Source organism: Carlito syrichta, unplaced genomic scaffold, assembly GCF_000164805.1.
Source record: "Carlito syrichta isolate Samal-C Ts95f unplaced genomic scaffold, Tarsius_syrichta-2.0.1 Scaffold301869, whole genome shotgun sequence".
Taxonomy (NCBI): domain Eukaryota; kingdom Metazoa; phylum Chordata; class Mammalia; order Primates; family Tarsiidae; genus Carlito; species Carlito syrichta.
In genome coordinates, this window is record NW_007245965.1 from 33,402 (window position 1) to 54,215 (window position 20,814).

General features: G+C 41.4%; 1 protein-coding gene across 3 annotated transcripts in view; it reads right to left on the minus strand.

The window, feature by feature from the left end:
• The window catches only part of RAD17 (RAD17 checkpoint clamp loader component), a 44,291-nt gene that overhangs the window by 1,419 nt on the left and 22,058 nt on the right, over positions 1-20,814 (minus strand). For all 3 annotated transcript variants that reach the window (XM_008055522.1, XM_021711133.1, XM_008055523.1), the window contains 7 exons: positions 19,768-19,879; positions 16,175-16,357; positions 15,004-15,089; positions 14,743-14,889; positions 11,113-11,262; positions 8,660-8,780; positions 1,770-1,827 (listed from right to left, as the gene is read on the minus strand). In XM_008055522.1, coding sequence (XP_008053713.1) covers positions 1,770-1,827; positions 8,660-8,780; positions 11,113-11,262; positions 14,743-14,889; positions 15,004-15,089; positions 16,175-16,357; positions 19,768-19,879 — 857 coding nt within the window. The remainder of the gene's footprint in view (positions 1-1,769; positions 1,828-8,659; positions 8,781-11,112; positions 11,263-14,742; positions 14,890-15,003; positions 15,090-16,174; positions 16,358-19,767; positions 19,880-20,814) is intronic.

Below are 20,814 nucleotides of genomic sequence, written 5' to 3' on the forward strand. Positions count from 1 at the left end.
GGCTGCGGTGGCCGGGAGCGGCCACTGCACTCCAGTCTGGGCAACAGAGTGAGACTCAAAAAACAAAACAAAACAAAACAAAACCCCAAAACAAAAAAATAACCTGGCAGATGTATTCCTGCAAGCTAAAGAGGAAAAGCCTCAAAAAGGTGTGTAGTTATTGATCCAACAACTTCATTTCTAGAAGTTCATCCTAAGTAAACAGTATTTGATGTACATGATGGTTTATCTACAAGGCTAAGATAGAAGTTGTAAAGAAGCTAAATGCACACAAATAAGGTGTAGGTTGAATTACAGGAAATTATGCAGCTACTGAATATTCATATTTAATAAACACTAAATGTTATCAATACGAATCAAGGATCATTTTAAATACGGTCAACATAACTGAAAGAGAATAGCAACAGTCATTGTGACATGTAGCACTGACAAATTCTGCCTCCCAAGTCAGATCAAGTAATCGAATCAATAATAAAATAGTGAAGACTCTATTTATTTAATTATATCTTAGGAGAAAAAATTAATAGGAGATACTTGCCTGTCCTTTATTTTGATGTCATAATCTTGGGAGGAAAAGGAGCTATCAAAGACAGCTGATCCTGCTTTGACTCAGAGGGATGTGAGGAGGGGAATCCAAGTTTATAAAAGGTCTAAGCCCTAATAGCATCCCAGTGGGATGATACTTCAACATTTTTCCATCACTGTATTTCTGTGATAGGAAAGATGGGCTCCACAGAGCTAAACCATATCCTGAAAAAGCCATTAACACTACAAAGGGCCCTAATGAATCTTATGAGGGTAGAGGGGAAAAACCCATACCACAAGGGTTTCCCATTTGGGACCAGGAATAGGAGAAAAAGTAGGAAGGGTAACAGATGCCATCTCTACCATTAACTTTTAGTGTCCATGCAGTCAGTAAGCAAGCCTTTTAAAAATCTTAAAAAAATTCCTGAGTGCTTAATTCAATCTTACAAATAAGCTGAGCCAAACTGAAACATAGCCTTTGTGTTAATTACTGATATTGGCCCAGAAGTTATTTTCCGATAAAATGGACAGTATCTCTCTAGTTTTTGGCTTGTCTGAATTTTCTAAAATAAGAAAACATAAAGGACATTGTTACTTTTTGAGGCAGCTTCTGGTCATCGCAGGACTTCAAGCATTGGTTAAGAACATCTTTTGGCAGGAAAACTGAAAAGGGGTTTCTAGATTTGCAGGATTTCTTCAACTAGAGGAATTTAAAGAGTCCTTTGTGATTCCATGAATCTATTTAGTCTGGTATATTCCACTGAGAGTGGGTGAAAATATGCTACTGTATTTAATAAAAGAGTTTACAATACAATTACTTGGTTTTTAATCACTAGGTACAATGTCTTCCTCAGACTTTACAGATAACATTTATTTGTTTATTTATTTTTTGAGTTGGAGTCTCACTATCACCCAGACTGGAGTGCTGGCACGCTCCTGGCCACCACAGCCTCGACCTGCTGGGCTCCGGCGATCCTTCCGCCTTAGCCTTCCAAGTAGCTGGAACTACAGGCACGTGCTACCATGCCCAGCTAATTTTTTGATTTATTGTAGAGATGAGGTCTCGCCAAGTTGCCCAGGCGGGTCTCAAACCCGTGGGGTCAGGCAATCCACTCACCTCAGCCTCCCAAAGTGCGGGATTACAGGCTGAGCCACCGAGCCCGGCAACATTTATTGATTTATATTGAATACAGTCAATGGACACTTCAATTACAGCTCTTTGGAAATTGAGATGATCAGCTTACCTTCCAAACTGTCGCTTCAGAGGGAGTCTTCCAATATCTTGGATAAAAGAAATCTGAGCTGAAAACAGATTTTTAAAAAGTTGTAAACGATTTTCCAAAGAAAATATACACATGGTCATTAAGCATACGAAATGCATATCCAAGCCACAGTGAGATAATGCTTCACATCTATTATGATGATTGTTATCCAAAAAACAGAAAATAAATATTGGTAAGGATGTGAAGAAATTGAAACCTTTGTGCATTGCTGGTAAGAATAAAATGGGCTAGCTGTTGTGGAAAACAGTATGGTGGGTCCCCCAAAAATTAAAAAGAGAATTCTTATATGATTCAACAATTCCACTTCTGGATGTATACCCAAAAGAACTGAAAGCAAGGTCTCAATGAGATATTTCTATACCTTTGTTCACAGCAACATTATTCACAATAATCAAGAAGTGGAAGCCCAAGGGTCCATCAAAAGATGGATAGATAACCAAAATGTGGTATATACATACAATAGAGTATTTTTCAGCTTTTAAAAAGGAAGGTCGGCTGGGTGTGGTGGCTCATGCTTGTAATCCTAGCACTTTGGGAAGTACAGGCGAGAGGACTGCCTGAGCCCACAGATTAGATACCAGCCTGGGCAACTTGGTGAGACCTTCTCTCTACAATAAATCAAAAAAATTAGCCGGGCGTGGTGGCGCATGCCTGTGGTTCCAATTACTTGGAAGGCTGAAGCAGAAGAATTGCCTGAGCCCAGCAGGTTGAGGCTCTGCAGTGGTCATGAGCAGTGTGGCACTGTACTCCAGTCTGGGTGAAAGAGTGAGACATCAACTCAAAAAAAAAAAAAAAAAAAAAAAAGGAAGGTCATGCTGACACATGCTACTACAAGGGTTAACCTTGATGCCATTATTCTAAGTGAAATAAGCCAGTAACAAAAGGACAAATTTGTATGATACTGCTTTATGAAGTATCTAGAGTAGTCAAATTCATAATGAAAAAAATAGAATGGTGATTGCCAGGGAAATGAGGAGTTACTGTAACTGGTTATAGAGTTTCAGTTTTGCAAGACAAAAAAGTTCTGAAAACTGGTTGCAGAGCAAGGTGAATATACTTAAAACTACTGCACTGCAGACTTAAACATGGTTAAGATGATAAATTTTGTTATATTTCACCACAATTAAAAAATTAAAAAGTTCGCGACCCACCTAGGCGACTTGGTGAGACCTCATCTCTACAATAAATCAAAAAAATTAGCCAGGTGTGGTAGCACGCGCCTGTAGTTCCAGCTACTTGGAAGGCTGAGGCGGAAGGATCCCCGGAGCCCAGCAGGTCGAGGCTGCGGTGGCTGAGAGCGGCCACTGCACTCCAGTCTGGGCGACAGAGTGAGATTCCAACTCAAAAAAAAAATAAAAAGAAAAGAATGACACAGTAGACTTACTGAATGACAGTATAAGCTCTTGTGTACCCACTCCTTGGTGAGATAAACAAAACTGGTAAAAACTATGAAAATAAAAATCAATCATTTAAGGTCTCTGAAAATTGTTCTAAAGGAATATAAATAGCAAGTGAAACATTCATTCAGGAAACTCTGACAGGGAGAATCTGAGGCATCTAAGCAACTATCTCCTCCCTCCTCTTTCCCACTCCTGATGGAAACCTCATTCCAGGTGGGTGCAGCCAAGCACAAAGGGCTCCCTCCTGCTGAATGCGCCATGTTCAGGGCTTCCTTTCTCCGCCCAGCCCCAAGTCAGAGGTTAAGAAGTTCTATCCCAGAGACATGACTCCCTCTCCTCACTACAATCTCCTTCACTCTAGCTTCTTAGTACAGCAGAGGGTCCACAGTGGAAGAGGCAGGACACAGTGATCAGAGGCTACCTCTGCAAACTGTGGCTCAATGATTCTGCCCAGAGAAGAGGCAGTACATAGGAAAAGAGAGCGCCGAAGCTTTCCCCAAAAGAACTGACTCTATTTGAAACACAGAATGGGGAAGCTCAAGCCTAAAGTCACCCATGATACGAGCTCCTCCTAATTAAAAACAAGCTAAACAGAAACCAGCCAGTTCACAGGATATAACCAGGGAAAGAGACAACTAAAAGCTCTCCTGGATTAAGAACCTTGGATTAAGCTCAGAGACCGACTTTCTCAAAGCCTACATTTGCCCAAAAGCAATTGGATCAGACAGTGGGGAAAGTTTTGCCCCACAGAAATGTTGTAAATAACAGTAAAACCAGTCAGTAATTAGTGGAGCCTAGCAGGTAAGTGAGCCTAACAGATGAGGCAGAGAGAGCTATACAGGGAGACCAGGGAAAGAGACAGAGAGCCCTGCTAAAAACACCATCATCCCAAGGTAATGAGGGCATGCCCAAGGCTGAGTTCTCCGAGAAGAAACAAAGGCTTCATACTTCAAGAGAAGACAGGCTTCATTAAACTAGTTTAGCCAAATCACTAAAAAAAAAACAAATAAACAAACATGACAGTAAGAACAAGCTCCAGAGGAGGAGAATCAGTGTCTAGAGTTGCTACAATATATTCCCTAAATGTCTAGCTTAAAAAAAAAAATATGAGACATGAAGAAACAGGAAAGTATGGCCCATTCACAGGGAAGAAGTGGGCAAAAGAACCTGCCTTTGAGAGGGCCCAGACATTAAAGCGGACATAAAAAGACTTCAAATAAGCTATTAGAAATATTTTCAAAGTACAAAAGGAAACCACGCTTAATTTAGTAAAGAGAACTATATGACAATGTCTTATCAGAAAGAGAATGACAAAAACTATAAAAGAACCAAATGAAATTCTGGAGAGAGGACAAGGTTGGGTGAGGTGGCTCACATCTGTAATCCCAGCACTTCAGGAGACCAAGGTGAGAGGAGTGCTTGAACCCAAGGGTTTGAGGCTAGCTTGGGCAATAGAACCTTGTGTCTCTACAAAAAATAAAATTAGCTGGGCGTGCCTGTGGTCCCAGCTACTTGGGAAGCTGAGAGGGTAGATGGCTTGAGCCCAGAAGGCTGAGGCTGTAGTAAACAGTGACTGTGCCACTGCACTCCAGCCTGGATGGCAGCAAAAACCAAACAAAAGTACAATAACCCAAATGAAAACTCACAAAAGGGGGCCTCAATGGTAGATATGAACCGGCAGAAGAATCAGTGAACCTGGACATAAAATGATCGAGATTATGCAATCAAAAAACACAGTGCTGGGTATGGAGCCCAAGCCTGTAACCCTAGCATTTTAGAGGGTGAGATGACAGGATTACTTGAGCCCAGGAGTTCATGCCCAGCCTGCGCAACATAGCAAGACCCTGTCTCTACAAAAAATTTAAAACATTAGCCAGGCATGATGGTGTGCACCTGTAGTCAAAGCTACTCAAGAGACTGAGGTGGGAGGACTGCTCGTCCCCAAGAATGGACGGTTGCAGTGAGCTATGATCATGCCATTGCACCCTAGCCTGAGTGATTGAGCAAGTCCCCTATCTCTAAAAAGTTTAAAAATATAGGCCAACCGTGGTGGCTCAAGCCTGTAATACTAACACTTTGGGAGCCTGGACCAAGAGAATTGTCTGAGTCCAGGGGTTCGAGACCAGCCTGGGCAACTTGGCAAGACCTTGTCTCTATAATAAATAAAAAAATTAGCCGGGCGTGGTAATGCATGCCTGTAGTTCCAGCTACTTGGGAGGGTGAGGTAGAAGGATCGCCTGGGCCCAGCAGGTCGAGCCTGCGGTGGCCGCTGCACTCCAGCCTGGGTGACAGTGAGACTCCAACTCAAAAAAAAAAAAAAAAAAAAGGGAACAATGGGAATCCTAGTGAAGGGTATATAGGAATTCTTTTGTAATATTCTTGCATTTTTTCTCTAAGTTTGAAATAATTCCAAAATAAAATTTTAAAAAGAAGAAACTAGTATACTCATAAAATAAACTGGCAAGGATAGGGAAATCTATGAATTCTGACACATATAGTAATCACATCCACTGCCCAAAAGTAATCCCACTTTTGCCTATGAATGAAAAACATTTTTTAAAACTTTAAATATCAATACTCGAGCCATAAGATGAAGCTCTTTACTGTATAAAATAGATATTTATGGCTAGGCTTGGTGGCTCAGCCTGTAATCCCGCGCTTTGGGAGGCCGAGGCGAGTGAACTGCCTGAGCCTGTGGGTTCGAGACCCGTCTGGGCAACTTGGCGAGAACTCATCTCTACAATAAATCAAAAAAATAAGCCGGGCATGGTAGCGTGCGCCTCTAGTTCTGGCTACTTGGAAGGCTGAGGCAGAAGGATCGCCGGAGCCCAGCATGTCGAGGCTGCGGTGGCCGGGAGCGTGCCACTGCATTCCAGCCTGGGTGACGGAGTGAGACTCTGATTCAAAAAAATAAAATAAAAAAAACAGACATTTACTCTTTAATCCTTCTGATAGGGCAAACTCTGTCTTTAAAATTACCAAGACGCAGCCGGGCTCGGTGGCTCAGCCTGTAATCCCGCGCCTTTGGGAGTCTGAGGTGAGTGGATTGCCTGAGTCCTCGGGTTCGAGACCCACCTGGGAAGCGAGACCTCATCTCTACAATAAATCAAAAACTCAGTCGGGCGTGGTAGCGCATGCCTATAATTCTGGCTACTTGGAAGGCTGAGGCGGAAGGATCGCCGGAGCCCAGCAGGTCAAGGCTGTGGTGGCCGGGAGCGGCCACTGCACTCCAGTCTGGGCGACAGAGTGAGACTCCAACTCAAAAAAAAAAAAAAAAATTACTAAGACGCTGAGCCCACGGGTTCGAGACCCGCCTGGGCAGCAAGACCTCATCTCTACAATAAATAAAAAATCAGCCGGGCGTGGTAGTGCATGCCTGTAATTCCGGCTACTCGGAAGGCTGAGGTGGAAGGATCGCCAGAGCCCAGTGGGTCGAGGCTGTGGTGGCCGGGAGCAGCCACTGTACTCCAGTCTGGGCGACGGAGTGAGATTCCAACTCAAAAAAAAAAATTACCAAGACGTTTTGGTGAGCTATGTGGTAGACTACTAGTATATATTTTATATATATACAAATGAACATTATATATTATATATATATATATATTTTTTTGAGTTGTCCCTCGAGCTGGAGTGCAGTGGCACACTCACGACCACCACAGCCTAGAAGTGCTGGGCTCAGGTGATCCTTCTGCCTTAGCCTTCCAAGTAACGGAAACCATAGGCACACGCCACCATGCATAGTTAATTTTTTCAATTTATTATAGAGATGAGGTCTCACTAAGTTGCTGAGACTGGTCTCGGACCCCTGGGCACAGGTAATCCTCTCACCTCTGCCTCCCAAAGTGTTGGGATTACAGGCGTGAGCCACTGCACCCAGCAGATTACTCATATTTTTAATATTACAAAAATGTTCTGTTCTACCTAAAAGATCAGCACCATAGACATGTGACTATTAATGAGATGTGGCCCTTAAAATACACACTAAAAAAAGAGAAACTGATGGTAAAATTGGTACTGTTCATAAGAAGGCAAATCTCAGAAGACAAAAAACTTATGCAAGTGTGTACTACCACAGGAATACTAATGCTTGTAGCATTATTTATAATTTTAAAACTTGGAAATACAAAGTAAATATACTAATTTTTTTTTTTGAGTCAGAGTCTCACTCTGTTGCCCAGGCTGGAGTGCAGTGGCACGCGCATGGCCACCACAGCCTCGACTTGCTGGGCTCAGGTGATCTTTCCACCTCAGCCTTCCTAGTAGCTGGAACTACAAGCATGTGCCAACACGCCTGGCTAATTTTTTGATTTATTGTAGAGATGAGGTCTCGCCAAGTTGCCCAGGTTGGTCTCGAACCCATGGGCTCAGGCAATTCTCTCACTTCTGCTTCCCAAAGTACTGGGATAACAGGTGTGAGCCACCTTGCCTGGCTAGTAAATACACTATTAATGGACAGTATTTTGTAATAGTTAGATTTGAAGATACATTGGCAGTGCTGCTTTGACATTAATTATAAAATACAAAAACATGTCTATTGAAAGTGACATACACAAATTAAGGCTTGCCTCATTCTGTCTCATTTCTTTATTCTCACAAAAGAAAGTGTGGAAGAATTTACATTCTGCCAAAAGCAACCTGTGGTTGTAGGGGAGGTACTTTTTTTTTTTTTTTTTTTGAGTTGGAGTCTCACTCTGTTGCCCAAGACTGGAGTGCAGTCGCCGCTCCCGGCCACCGCAGCCTCGACCTGCTGGGCTCCAGCGATTCTTCTGCCTCAGCCTTCCAAGTAGCTGGAAACACAGGCATGCGCTACCACGCCCGGCTATTTTTTTTATTTATTGTAGAGATGAGGTCTCGCCAAGTTGCCCAGGCAGGTCTCGAACCCGTGGGTTCAGGCAATCCACTCACCTCAGCCTCCCAAAGGCGCGGGATTACAGGCTGAGCCACCGAGCCTGGCTTGGGAGGTACTTTCAATTTTTACTTTATATATTTCTATATTGTTTGATGCTTTTTTTTTTTTTTTTTTTGAGTTGGAGTCTCACTCTGTCGCCCAGACTGGAGTGCAGTGGCTGCTCCCGGCCACCGCAACCTCGACCTGCTGGTCTCCGGCGATCCTTCCGCCTCAGCCTTCCAAGGAGCCGGAGTTACAGGCATGCGCTACCATTACTGGCTGATTTTTTGATTTATTGTAGAGATGAGGTCTCACTGCCCAGGCGGGTCTCAAACCCGCGGGCTCAGGCAATCCACTCACCTCAGCCTCCCAAAGGCGCGGGATTACAGGCTGAGCCACCGAGCCCGGCTGTTTGATGCTTTTTTAAAAGAATGTATTAATTCTGGGTCAAAAAATAAAAGAGAAAGAATGTATCCAACTGTATCTAACAATAAGTCGCCTCACAAAAAGACATCACTACATAACACTATTTTTTTGTGGAAGAGAAAACCCCGTGTTATTACCTTGATTTCTCATTGGAACAGGTAGCAGAGCCAGGTAGGGCACGAGCTGAGTTTGGAGGCATAAAGCTGGTAGGCAGAAGTCAGAAAACAGTGCTTTTGCGGTCAAGCAGTTTTCTCGATACTGTATATAAAAAAAAGGAAACATAAAATTAAAAATATAGTTATGTGTTTCTAGACAAACTACAGTTATTACATCACAAAGTGTGTGGATTTATATACCACAAATATACTTTTTTTTTAGTTGGAGTCTCATTCTGTCATTCAGGCTGGAGTGCAGTGGCATGTTCACGGCCACTGCAGCCTCAACCTGCTGGACTCACGTGATCCTTCCGCCTCAGCCCTCCAAGTAGCTGGAACTACAGGTGTGCACTAACACGCCCAGCTAATTTTTTGATTTATCATAGAGACAAGATCTCACAAAGTTGCCCAGGCTAGTTTCAAAGCCCTGGGCTCAGGGAATCCTCTTGCCTTGGCCTCCCAAAGTGCTGGGATTACAGGCTTGAGCCACCACACCCAGTCCAGAAATATACTTTTAAGAGCTTATCTACTCAATTATTTTATATTTGACATAAAAAGAAGAATTTTTTAAAGAGAATGTATGAGAACAAACTTAAAAATCAGGCCAGGTGCAGTGGCTCATACCTGTCATTCTAGCATTTTGGAAAGCTGAGGAAGAAGGATGGTTTGAGCCCAGGAGTTCGAAACCCGCCTGGGTAACATAGTGAGCCCATGTCTCTATTTTTAACAATAAAAATAAAAAAATAAGAAAAATGAAAGGAATTGTTTATGGACACATACATATCCCAAATTATATGAAAATACTTTTTCTCAATGAAATAATTTCTTCAGTCAACACAATGTTAGGCTGATGAAGAAAGAACAATTCCTACCTTCAAGGAGCTTACAGTCTTAAATAATTCATAAGTAGCTATAATACAAAATTAATATATGTGCTATAAATGACACAGCAAATCAATAAGGGATATAAACTACTTAGAAGTCAGAAGAAATCTGTTGAAAAATATTTCCTAGGTAATAAATTACAGGGCCATATTTAGCCATCTGATTTGAGAACTAGAAGACATCTCAGAGGATCCAGTCCCTGGGTTACAAATTAAGATGAGTACAGCTGTCAGGCAGGCAATGTAATAAGTGAATGGCTGGGAACAGTGGTGCCTACTACTGTCATATCAATGGGACAGACGCTACTTGGCTTGTACTGGTCAATGCCATGTAGAAATATAAACCAGTGTTGCCGCACTTTCCTTTTTTTCCTCAGGAAATTTCAGAAATTCTGAAGCTAGAAACTCCTATCTAAGTTTTAATTATTATACTAATTCATCAAAATGGGCAATGAATTTAAAAAAATCTGTTGTGTATGTTGTATTCAACTTATAGTCCACCCATTTGTGGCCTCTGAATCATTCAACCCTCTACGTTTATAGCTGTGGAAACTAAGAGCACATTAGTGAGACGACCTGTCCAGGTGGTTAAAGGCAAAGCCAAGATTTCTTTTCTTTTCCTTTTTCATTTTATTTATTTAAATTGACAAATAAACATTATATGTATATTTATAGAACATGATGTTTTTTGTTTTTGTTTTTTGAGTCGGGGTGTCACTCTTTTGCCCAGGTTGGAGTGCAGTGGTGCAATCACAGCTTATTGCAGCCTCAACCTCCTGGGCTCAGTGATCCTCCCACCTCAGTCTTCTGAGTAGCTGGGACTACAGGTGCACACCACTGCATACGGCTATTTCTTTACATTTTATAGAGGCAAAGTCTCTCTATGTTGCCCAGACTGGTCTCAAACTCCTGGGCTCAAGCGATCCTCCTGCCTTGGCCTCCCAATGTGCTATGATTTACAGGCATGAGCCACGACTGGCCCCAAACATGGTGTTTAAAATATGTATGCGTGGTGGAATAAATTGAACCAACATATGCATTACCTCACACACACAGCATTTTTCTGTGGTGAGAACACTTAAAATCTGCTGTCTTGGTGATTTTCAAGTATATAATACATTGTTACTAACTACAGTCATCATGCTTTATAATAGATCTCTTGACCTTGAACTTACTCCTCTTGACTATCTGAAATTTTACATTCTAGGGTGTATTTTTTAAATTAGTTTTCTCAGGTTGAACCAGGGCTTATTTTTAGATGAAACTAAAACACAACTATACTAGGTTCCAATAAAAGTCAACAAATAAATGAAACAGGTATATGCTTTCAAATTTTGAGGGTTTTTCCTTAAAAAATTGAACAAGCATTCAAGAAGAGAACCTTTTTAATGTTTTATGTTTTATCATAATTCTCAGAAAATTGTGGGTCTTAGCCAAATATTTTATTACAAATAAAACATAATTTAAAAAATATTTTTAAAAGACAGCTTAGAGATATAATTCACATACACAAAAGGTCACCTATTGAAAGTGTACAATTCTTTTTTTCACCTTTTTATTTATTATAAACCACTGGGGTTTGTGCAAGGGTCGAAAACTTGATCCTCCTCCTTGGCAATGAGCAAATCCCCGGGCTTTGTTGGAATGTATCACACCTCTTGTAGCTACAGATGTACTATATTCCCTGAGTAAAGAGCGTGTCTAACAAATGAGACAAGAAGGGAAATAAAGAAAATAAGAGATTTAGAAAACAGTATTTTTGGTATGACTGATACATGCAAAAGAACTTTAACCACAGTTAGTTTCTATGTGCTCACTTTTTTCAACTTCACTACAGCCTTAAAAAGAACAGTGCTAAACTTATTTAGAACAAATTAAACTGAGACATAATCAAATGCAATGTGTAAACCCTGACTGGATCTTGGATGGGGTGGGGGAACAACTTTAAATACTTTCTGAGCCCGTAATCCCAGCACTTTGGGAGGTGGAGGAGAGAGGACTACCCAAGTCCACAGGTTCGAGACCCATCTTGGGCAACTTGGCAAGATCTCGTCTCTACAATAAATAAAAAAATTAGCCAGGCATCGTGGCACACGCCTGTAGTTCCAGCTACTTGGAAGTTTGAGGTGGAAGGATCGCCGGAGCCCAGCAGGTCGAGGCTGCGGTGGCCGTGAGCGTGCCACAGCACTCCAGCGTGAGTGACAGAGTGAAACTCCAACTCAAAAATAAATAAATACGCTTTTTATTGAGGCAAATAGGGAAAACCGAACAGGGATAATATTTTACTAAATTAACACTAACTTTTTTAGGTATGATAAGGTTATTGTGGTTGTAATAGAACAATATCCTTAAGCATTAAGTGTCACGATGTTTGCAGTTACTTTCCAACTACCCAACCAAAAACAAGCGTGCGAATACAGAGAGACTAAGCAAATGTGGCGAAATGTGAAAAACTGGAGAAAAGGTAAAGGTATACAAGTACTACTTTTTTTTTTTTGGAGACAGGGTCTTGTTGTCTGTCACCCAGGTAGGAGTACAGTGACTCAATCATAGCTCAATAGAACCTCAAACTTCCAGGCTCAAGCAATTTACCCACCTCAGCCTTAAGAATAGCTAAGATTAGCTGGGCTCGGTGGCTCAGCCTGTAATCCCGCGCCTTTGGGAGGCTGAGGTGAGTGGATTGCCTGAGCCCGCGGGTTCGAGACCCGCCTGGGCAGCGAGACCTCATCTCTACAATAAATCCAAAAAAAAAATCAGCCGAGCGTGGTAGCACATGCCTGTAATTCCGGCTACTGGGAAGGCTGAGGCAGAAGGATCGCCGGAGCCCAGCAGGTCAAGGCTGCGGTGGCCGGGAGCGGCCACTGCACTCCAGTCTGGGTGAGAGTGAGCCGCCCAAAAAAAAAAAAAAAAAAAAAAGAGTAGCTAAGACTACCATGCCCGGTTATTTTTTGTATTTTTTTTGTAGAGGCAGGGATCTCACTATCTTGCCCAGGTTGGTCTCACATTCCTGGCCTCAAGCAATCCTCTCACCTCAATCTCCCAAAGTGCTGGAATTATAGGAATGAGCCATTGTGTCTGGCTCACTTTATAATTCTTTTTTTGGCAGGGGGGAAGAGTCTCAGTCACTCAGGCTGGAGTACAGTGGCATGCTCACAGCTACCGCTGCCCCGACCTGCTAGGTTCAGGCAATCCCTCCGCCTCAGCTTTCCAAGTAGTTGGAACTATATGCTCAGCCATCAAATCTGGCTAACTTTCTGATTTATTGATTTATGGTCTTGCCAAGTTGTCCAAGCTGGTCTCAAACCCCTGTGCCCTGGCAGTTCTCTTGCCTCCACCTCTCAAAGTGCGTGGATTAGGCACCATGCCCAGACTGCATTATTCTTTTTTAAATTTTTTGAGCAGGAGTCTCACTCTGTCTCCCAGATTGGAGTGCAGTGGCATGGCTCATGGCCACCACAGCCTCAACCTGCCGGGCTCAAGTGATCCTTCCGCTTCAGTCTTCCAAGTAGCTGGAACCACAGGTGCATGCCACCATGCCCAGCTAATTTTTTGATTTACTGTAGAGACAGGCCTCGCCAACTTGCCCAGGCTGGTCTCGAACTCCTGAACTCGGGCAATCCTCTCACCTCAGCCTCCCAAAGTGCTGGGATTACAAGCATGAGTAATGGGTATGGGTACACTGTACCCAGATGCATTATTCTTTTAACTTATTTACAGCTTGAAAAACTCAAAATAAAAAGCAATTATTTTTTAAAATTAAGCAAATGAAACTCTATAACAATTTTTTTGTATCTTTCCTAATTTTAGTTATTACAATTTTTGTATCTTTCCTAATTTTAGCTATTTCATATTTATAACATGGAAAAATATATATATATTTTTTGATTTATTGTAGAGATGAGGTCTCGCCAAGTTGCCCAGGCAGGTCTCGAACTCGTGGGCTCAGGCAATCCACTCACCTCAGCCTCCCAAGACGCGGGATGCCAGGCTGAGCCACCAAGCCCGGCTGAACAGGGTTGTTTAATATGATGTCCCACAATGATGGAAATGTCTTATCATCTGGGTTTTCAATAAGGTGGCTGTCAGTCACACACAGTGATCAAGTACTGGAGAGGTGGCTAGTGTGACTGAGGAACTGCATTTCTAATTATTAAGATTTAATTTAAGTTTAAATGACCACATGTGGTTATTGGCTGAGGTGCTGGTCAGGGCAGTGTTAAAATGTTAGAAAAAGTGGAACTGATAGTAGTTGAGATCTGCCTGGGGAGGGGGGGGACACACACACCTCATCCAAAAGGGAACGTGCACAATGAATGCTTGTATACCTAACCCTGAATTGTACCCCACAATTAAAACAAAAAGATGTCAGAAAAAAATACAAATTTTATAGTAAATAATTCAACTATGTATAAAAAGGTTTTTTAACTAGCAGAAAGTACTGCAAGATGTACAGCTGCTTCCTTTGTATCCACTTTTCTTTCTTTCTTTTTTTTTGAGTCGGAGTCTCACTCTGTCGCCCAGACTGGAGTGCAGTGGCCGCTCCCGGCCACCGCAGCCTTGACCTGCTGGGCTCCGGCGATCCTTCCATCTCAGCCTTCCGAGCAGCCGGAACTACAGGTGCGCGCTACCACACCTGGCTGATTTTTTGATTTATTGTAGAGATGAGATCTCGCTGCCCAGGCGGGACTCGAACCCGCAGGCTCAGGCAATCCACTCACCTCAGCCTCCCAAAGGTGCAGGATTACAGGCTGAGCCACCGAGCCCGGCTTCCACTTTTCAATGGTTGTCAAATTTTGAGTATATATTAATATTAAAATCAGAAAAAAAGCTGGGCATGGTGGCTTACACCTGTAATCCCAGCTACTCAGGCGGCTGAGATGGGAAGATGACATGAGCCCAAGAATCCAAGACCAGCCTGGGTAACATAGCAATAGTGAGACTCCATCATACACACACAAATTATATATATATATTTATTTTAGAAAAAAATAGTGCTTTATTATTACCAAAAAATCAGATTAACTACAGCTTCATACAAACACTGGGTGGGATGGATGAATTTGCTTAAGCACAGTTATAATGAAAAGTCACATAAAATGTCATACAATGAGAAGTAAAAGTAAACTTTCTTATTCTGAGGAAATACTCATAAACAAAAATATTTAAGTCAAATGGTCTTACATTCCAGTCACCACTGAGGATATCTGCAAAACTTAGAAATTCACTGGCTCTCACAAGATCATCTACTTCCATGAAGAAATCTACGTAGTTTTGGTGAAGATATAAATTAAATAACTCTCCTGGCATGTGTGACATTTCTACTACTTCCTATAAAAAGAAGCATACATACATACATCTGGTAAAAATGCAGTGGTTAGATACATATGCACACAAATACTATATCCTTTGTAAACAGTACTAACTTGTCACTGAAGATCTTACCTCAGGTTGAACAAGTAATGTATCCCGTTCATACTCTAACAAATGAGGGGGCAACCGAGGTGAGTCTAATTCTGTTAAAGATGCTCCTACAAAAATTTTATGAAATTATTAAAGATAAAACTTTTTGAACATTTTAGACAAAATACTAAGCAAGCTGTTAAAAATAAAAAACAAAAATAGCCAAAAAACTGGAAGCAAGCACCTATTTTATCAATACTAGCGAGAACAAAATTTAGAATTCTGATGCCCAGGGAGTGACTTTTCTAGACTTAAAGTGTCCCATTTCACCTTTTCCAGTTCTGAGTTGCTTTCTTTGATTCTCATCTCTACAGAGGTCTTTACTCTTTTATTTACTATGTAGGAAGATGCTGTCTTCTACATGAGTGAATAAGAACCTCAGTCCCTAATGCAAGAGATTACGAATGATGTTGGGAAAGAAAATAAAGGGTAGAGGGAAAAGCATCAGGTGGGAATAGTCACTGAGGTTCAGAGGTAAGAGGATCGAGGGACAGGAGTGTCTACATTGCCACCTAAGTGATGCCCATTTCATTTTCAAGTGGTGTAAGGGTTTCCACTTAGAAATCCCATTTTCTTTCCTTCAGAATCATCAGGTGAAATACAAGAATTTGCAATTGACAGAAGGGTTCAATCTGGGAAATTACAGATGGGCAACAGGATTGGAGGAGCTGACAGGGAGCAGGCATCAAAGCAGAGGGCAAAGAACTTCGGTGGGTCAGGAGACAGCAAGCTAGTGAAGAAGACAGAGGAACGGAGGCGTCAAAGAAACCTTAAGCTGGCTGGCAATTTGCTTAGGTCCTGATAGTGGGAGCCCTTGCTGAGAGGGCTTTGGGCTACCAGCAATTGTCACTAAAAGTCCAGATGAAATGCTGTCTCACTTTCCACAAACTATCACTTCAGAGATTTATAGACACAGATATGGCCTAGTGAAGTTTGTTTTACCTTCACTCCTGCTCATAGTCAGAACATACTACGTCTAAATACATTTCCCTACTTTGTTTTAGGCCTTGGCAAACAATATCTGACCTAGCCCTAGCTCTTTCTTGAAAGAGAACCAAATACATGATGACATTTTTTTAAGAGGTGATATTTTATTTCCATTCTAAGACTATGTAATAGCCAAAAGATTAAACAAGTATATAAAATTTCTTACTTTTACAATATAGGATTTTTCCCAAAGCTCTGAAGAGAAACAGAGAGACATCTTTGCCGCCAATTGCTTGGACCTCTTGATTTTCAAAAACCGTATCAGGTTTTTTTCTTCGTTTTGATTTTGACAGCACTGCATCTGATTTTAACAACACTCCTTTTTTCCTTGGCCATAAATTGTTTTCTCCTAAACAACGTACACCCAAGTGACAATGTTTAAAATGAAAATACAAAAATTTAAACCCAAAATTAAAAAAAAATATATATATAATTCTAATAAACAGCAACTATAAAATATGTAAACTGAGTCAGCGTCCTTCTTAGGTTACTAATTAAAATGGAATAAAATACTGTTTGAAAATATATGAGGATACAGATTTCATATTTTCATATATACAACGACACACTCCAATACAGGTTGACATTCCTAATCCAAAATGCTCCAAGCTCTGAAACTTTTTGAATACCAACATGATGCTCAAATGAAATGCTCCCTAGAATATTTTGGAGTTTGGATTTTTGGACTAGGGATGCTACACTGGTATAATGCAAATATAACAAAATTTTAAAAAAACTGAAATCTGAAACGCTTTTGTTCTCAAGCATTTCAGATAAGGGATATTCAACCTGTACAGTCATATCACCTTGGTTTCTCATGGTGCTAAGTGCAAGGTACTGTGTTGGCGCATGGTACACACTAATTTAATCCGTGTAACAACCCTATGAGGAAGAATTATTACTGCACAATTAATGAAATGAGATATAAAGAGGTTAAGTAATTGGCTCAAGGTCATCAGCGAGTTGACTCCAGGCAGTCTGGTCCTGCAATTTGAGTTTAGCAACTATGCCCTATTACCTCTCTACTGATGTCAGGAGTCCCCAGTTTATGAATATACCTGTGTTCAAATTCTATTTCTAAGTCTTCGGTTGAAACTCAGAATGCATGACTTAAGAGCAGTCACAAACAGCAGAAAGAACACAGGATCTGGGTTTGAATTACAGTATTGTCTACCTCATTAGGTGATCTGATAATTAAATGAAAAAACATACAGTTGCTAATACAGTTCTTGCCTACTCAAAAATTGTGTTATTCCCTTTAAAATTTCTGAAGCCACAGCAGTAATCATGCTATAAATAGTAATTAGAATCCCAACTAGTCTTCTTCAGTCTGTCTAACCCAGAATGCTAGTACTGAACCTAGGCACCACTTATTTACATTATGTTTCCACAGGAATAATCAGAATTCTGGTTTTAGTTGTATTAGGTCACCTATTCTTCAACAGTTACTTTGAAAAACAAAGATGCAAATGAAATAAACAAGTTACACTTGCGGGCAGGAACATTAGAATTTCATATGGATTTTGAGAGCTCCAATGATGGCTTTTCTTTCTTCCTTCCTTTTTTTTTTTTTTGTTTTTGTTTTTGTTTTTGTTGTTTTTGAGTTGGAGTCTCACTCTGTCACCCAGACTGGAGTGCAGTGGCCGCTCCCGGCCACCGCAGCCTTGACCTGCTGGGCTCCGGCGATCCTTTCGCCTCAGCCTTCCGAGTAGCTGGAACTACAGGCATGCGCTACCACACCCGGCTCATTTTTGATTTATTGTAGAGATGAGGTCTCGCCAAGTTGCCCAGGTGGGTCTCGAACCTGCGGGCTCAGGCAATCCACTCACCTCAGCCTACCAAAGGCGCGGGATTACAGGCTGAGCCACCGAGCCCGGCTTTTTTTTTTTTTTTTTTAAGAGTTGGAGTCTCACTCTGTTGCCCAGGCTGGAAGGCAGTGGCACGCTCCTGGCCACTGCAGCCTCAACCTGCCGGGCTCAGGTGATCCTTTCGCCTCAGCCTTCTAAGTAGCTGAAACTATAGGCATGTACCACCAGTTAATTTTTTGGTTATTGTAGAGACAAGGTCTCACCAAGTTGCCCAGGCCGGTCTTAAACCTCTGGACTCAAGCAATCCTCTTACTTCTGCCTTCCAAAATGCCGGGATTACAGATGTAAGCCACCATGCCTGGGGGGTTTCTTTCTTTCTTTCTTTTTTGGAGTCAGAGTTTCACTTTGTCACCCAGGCCAGAGTGCAGTGGCACACTCACAGCCACTGCAGCCTGGACCTACTGGGCTCATGTGATCCTTTTGCCTCAGCCTTCCAAGTAGCTTGAAGTATAGGTGTGTACCACCACGCCCGGCTATTTTTATTTTTTTAATCTACTGTGGAGATGAGTTGCCCAGGCTGGTCTCAAACCCCTGGGCTCAGGCAATTCTCTTGCCTCTGCCTCCCAAGGTGCTGGGATTGCAGGCGTGAGCCACCACGCCCAGCCGTCTTTTATTTCTTTAAGGTCAATTCTTCAGTGTTAAGTATCAAGTACGTAGTTTGCTAAATGCTTTCTGATAAGGACTGTGTAGTAAACCATGATCACTCAAGTAAAAAAGTAACTCTGCAATTAGTGAAGCTATCTTTTTACTACATCATGGTTATTTATACCTTTTACAATAAAGGGAAATAAACTTGTTAAACATATCTCATAAATCATTATAAAATAGATTGAAATGTAAGCCTAGCTCAGCACAATATTATTAAAACTATTAACGGATGGCCGTTTACTGAGCACTTGACACATATCAAGCACTGAAAGAACTCTCCAAGTACCTCACATATCCTTCATAGAACCCTGTGAGACAGGCTTTTACATAAAAGGTGAAAAAATAGAGGCACCAAAAGATACAGTCACTTGCACAGGCCTATACAACTGGTAAGTCACAGAGCCAGGCTTTTCACCTGGGATGTCTCATTCCAAATCAACTTTGGAAGGTTAGCAAACCATGTTTATGAATTAAGTTTCCTCCCAAACAGATATATAGATAAATGAGGGGGGACTAAAAAAAAAGCAAACAGAATTTATTTATAAAAAATTGCCTATTTATTCTTACATATTTAAACTTCAATCACCTTCAAAGTACTCTCCATTTGATGTCGTACACTTATGGAGATGCTTTTTCCACTGCCCAAAACAGGTTTTGAATTCATCAACTTCGATGTCTTTTAGTACTTTTGTCACTTTTTGTTTCACCCCTTCCACATTGAAAAAACATTTTGCTTTGAGGACTTTTTTCATCCAGGGAAACAAAAAAAAGTTGCTCAGGGTAAGATTAGGGGGGTGGGGTATGGGGAGAGGGGTCATATTGTTTTTAGTAAAAAACTACTGAACACTCAGTGCAGTGTGGGCAGGTGCGTTGTCATGGCAGAACCAATCACCTGTTTCCCACCTGAAACGTTTCTTCCACAAATTGTGATGCAACCTTCTCAAAACTTCCAGATGAAAACTTTGGTTGACTGCTTAATCCAGAGGAATAAATTCTGAGTGTACTACAAGGGGCCCGCCCTCCAGATAATTCCAGTTTTTTCTGGGTCCCCCTCATATACCCTAACATATTCATGGTGGGGGTGTGTATGCATGTGTGCATATATAATTTTAAGCCACTGTTTAAAAAAAAAGTGTAGACAGGTATGCATCAAATGTAAATTATGTTTAGTTTAATTTCATAAATAATTAAGAGAAAGTTAGTTACTGATATAATGCCATATGAGTGTATCTTGCATCATTACCTTTTGAAGAAGAAAACTGGAGGCTGTTTATTGCACTTCTGATATCACCAGAACATCCTTGACAGAGCAACTCAAGTGAAGTTTTGTCAGGGACAATAATTTTTCCTCCATTCTAAAATGAGAAAATTAAATTTAAAAGTATTTTCTTAAGAAAAAAAAGACTTCCAATCTATTTTCTAAACTTAATGGAAGTAGATTCTTTGAAATCTAAATACTAGAAAGTCTCCATGTTAAATACCAGCCTATGAAGGGTAAAAACCTTAATAACTTATTACAGGCCAGGCACGGTGGTTCATGCCTATAATCCCAGCACTTTGGGAGGCCATGGTGGGGGGATTGCTTGGGCCCAGGAGTTAGGGACTAGTCTGGACAACATAGCGAAACCTCGTCTCTACAAAAAATTTTAAAATTAGCTGGGTGTGGCGACATGCATCTGTATCCCAGCTACTAGGGAGGCTGACTCAGAAGGATCCCCGGGGCCCAGGAGGTCAAGGCTGTGGTGAGTTGTGTTTGTGCCACAGCACTCCAGTCTGGGTGAAAGAGCAAGAAACTGACTGAAAAATAAAATAAAATAAAAAGCAAATGCACACCTGAGCCCATGGGTTCAAGACCCGCCTGGGCAACTTGGTGAGGCTTCATCTCTACAATAAATCAAAAAATTAGTAGGGTGTGGTGGCACGTGCCTGTAGTTCCAGCTTCTTGGAAGGCTGAGGCAGAAGGGTCACCTGAGCCCAGCAGGTTGAGGCTGTGGTAGCCGTGAGCAGCATGCCACTGTACTCCAGCCAGGATGACAGAGAGAGACTCTGACTCAACAACAACAAAAAATTTAAATGCACAAAAAATGAAATTTATATGAAAATCTCTGTACTAGGGTTTTTAACATATTGATAGTCTGTTGAGTATTAAAAAGTCACAACTGCATCAATTCATTAAACAAAAAAATTTTTTCAGATGCCGTTTTGCTAATATTGTTCAGGCTAGTTTCAAACTCTAGGTTCAAACAGTTCTCCCACTTCAGCCTCTCAAGCAGCTGGAGCTACAAGCATG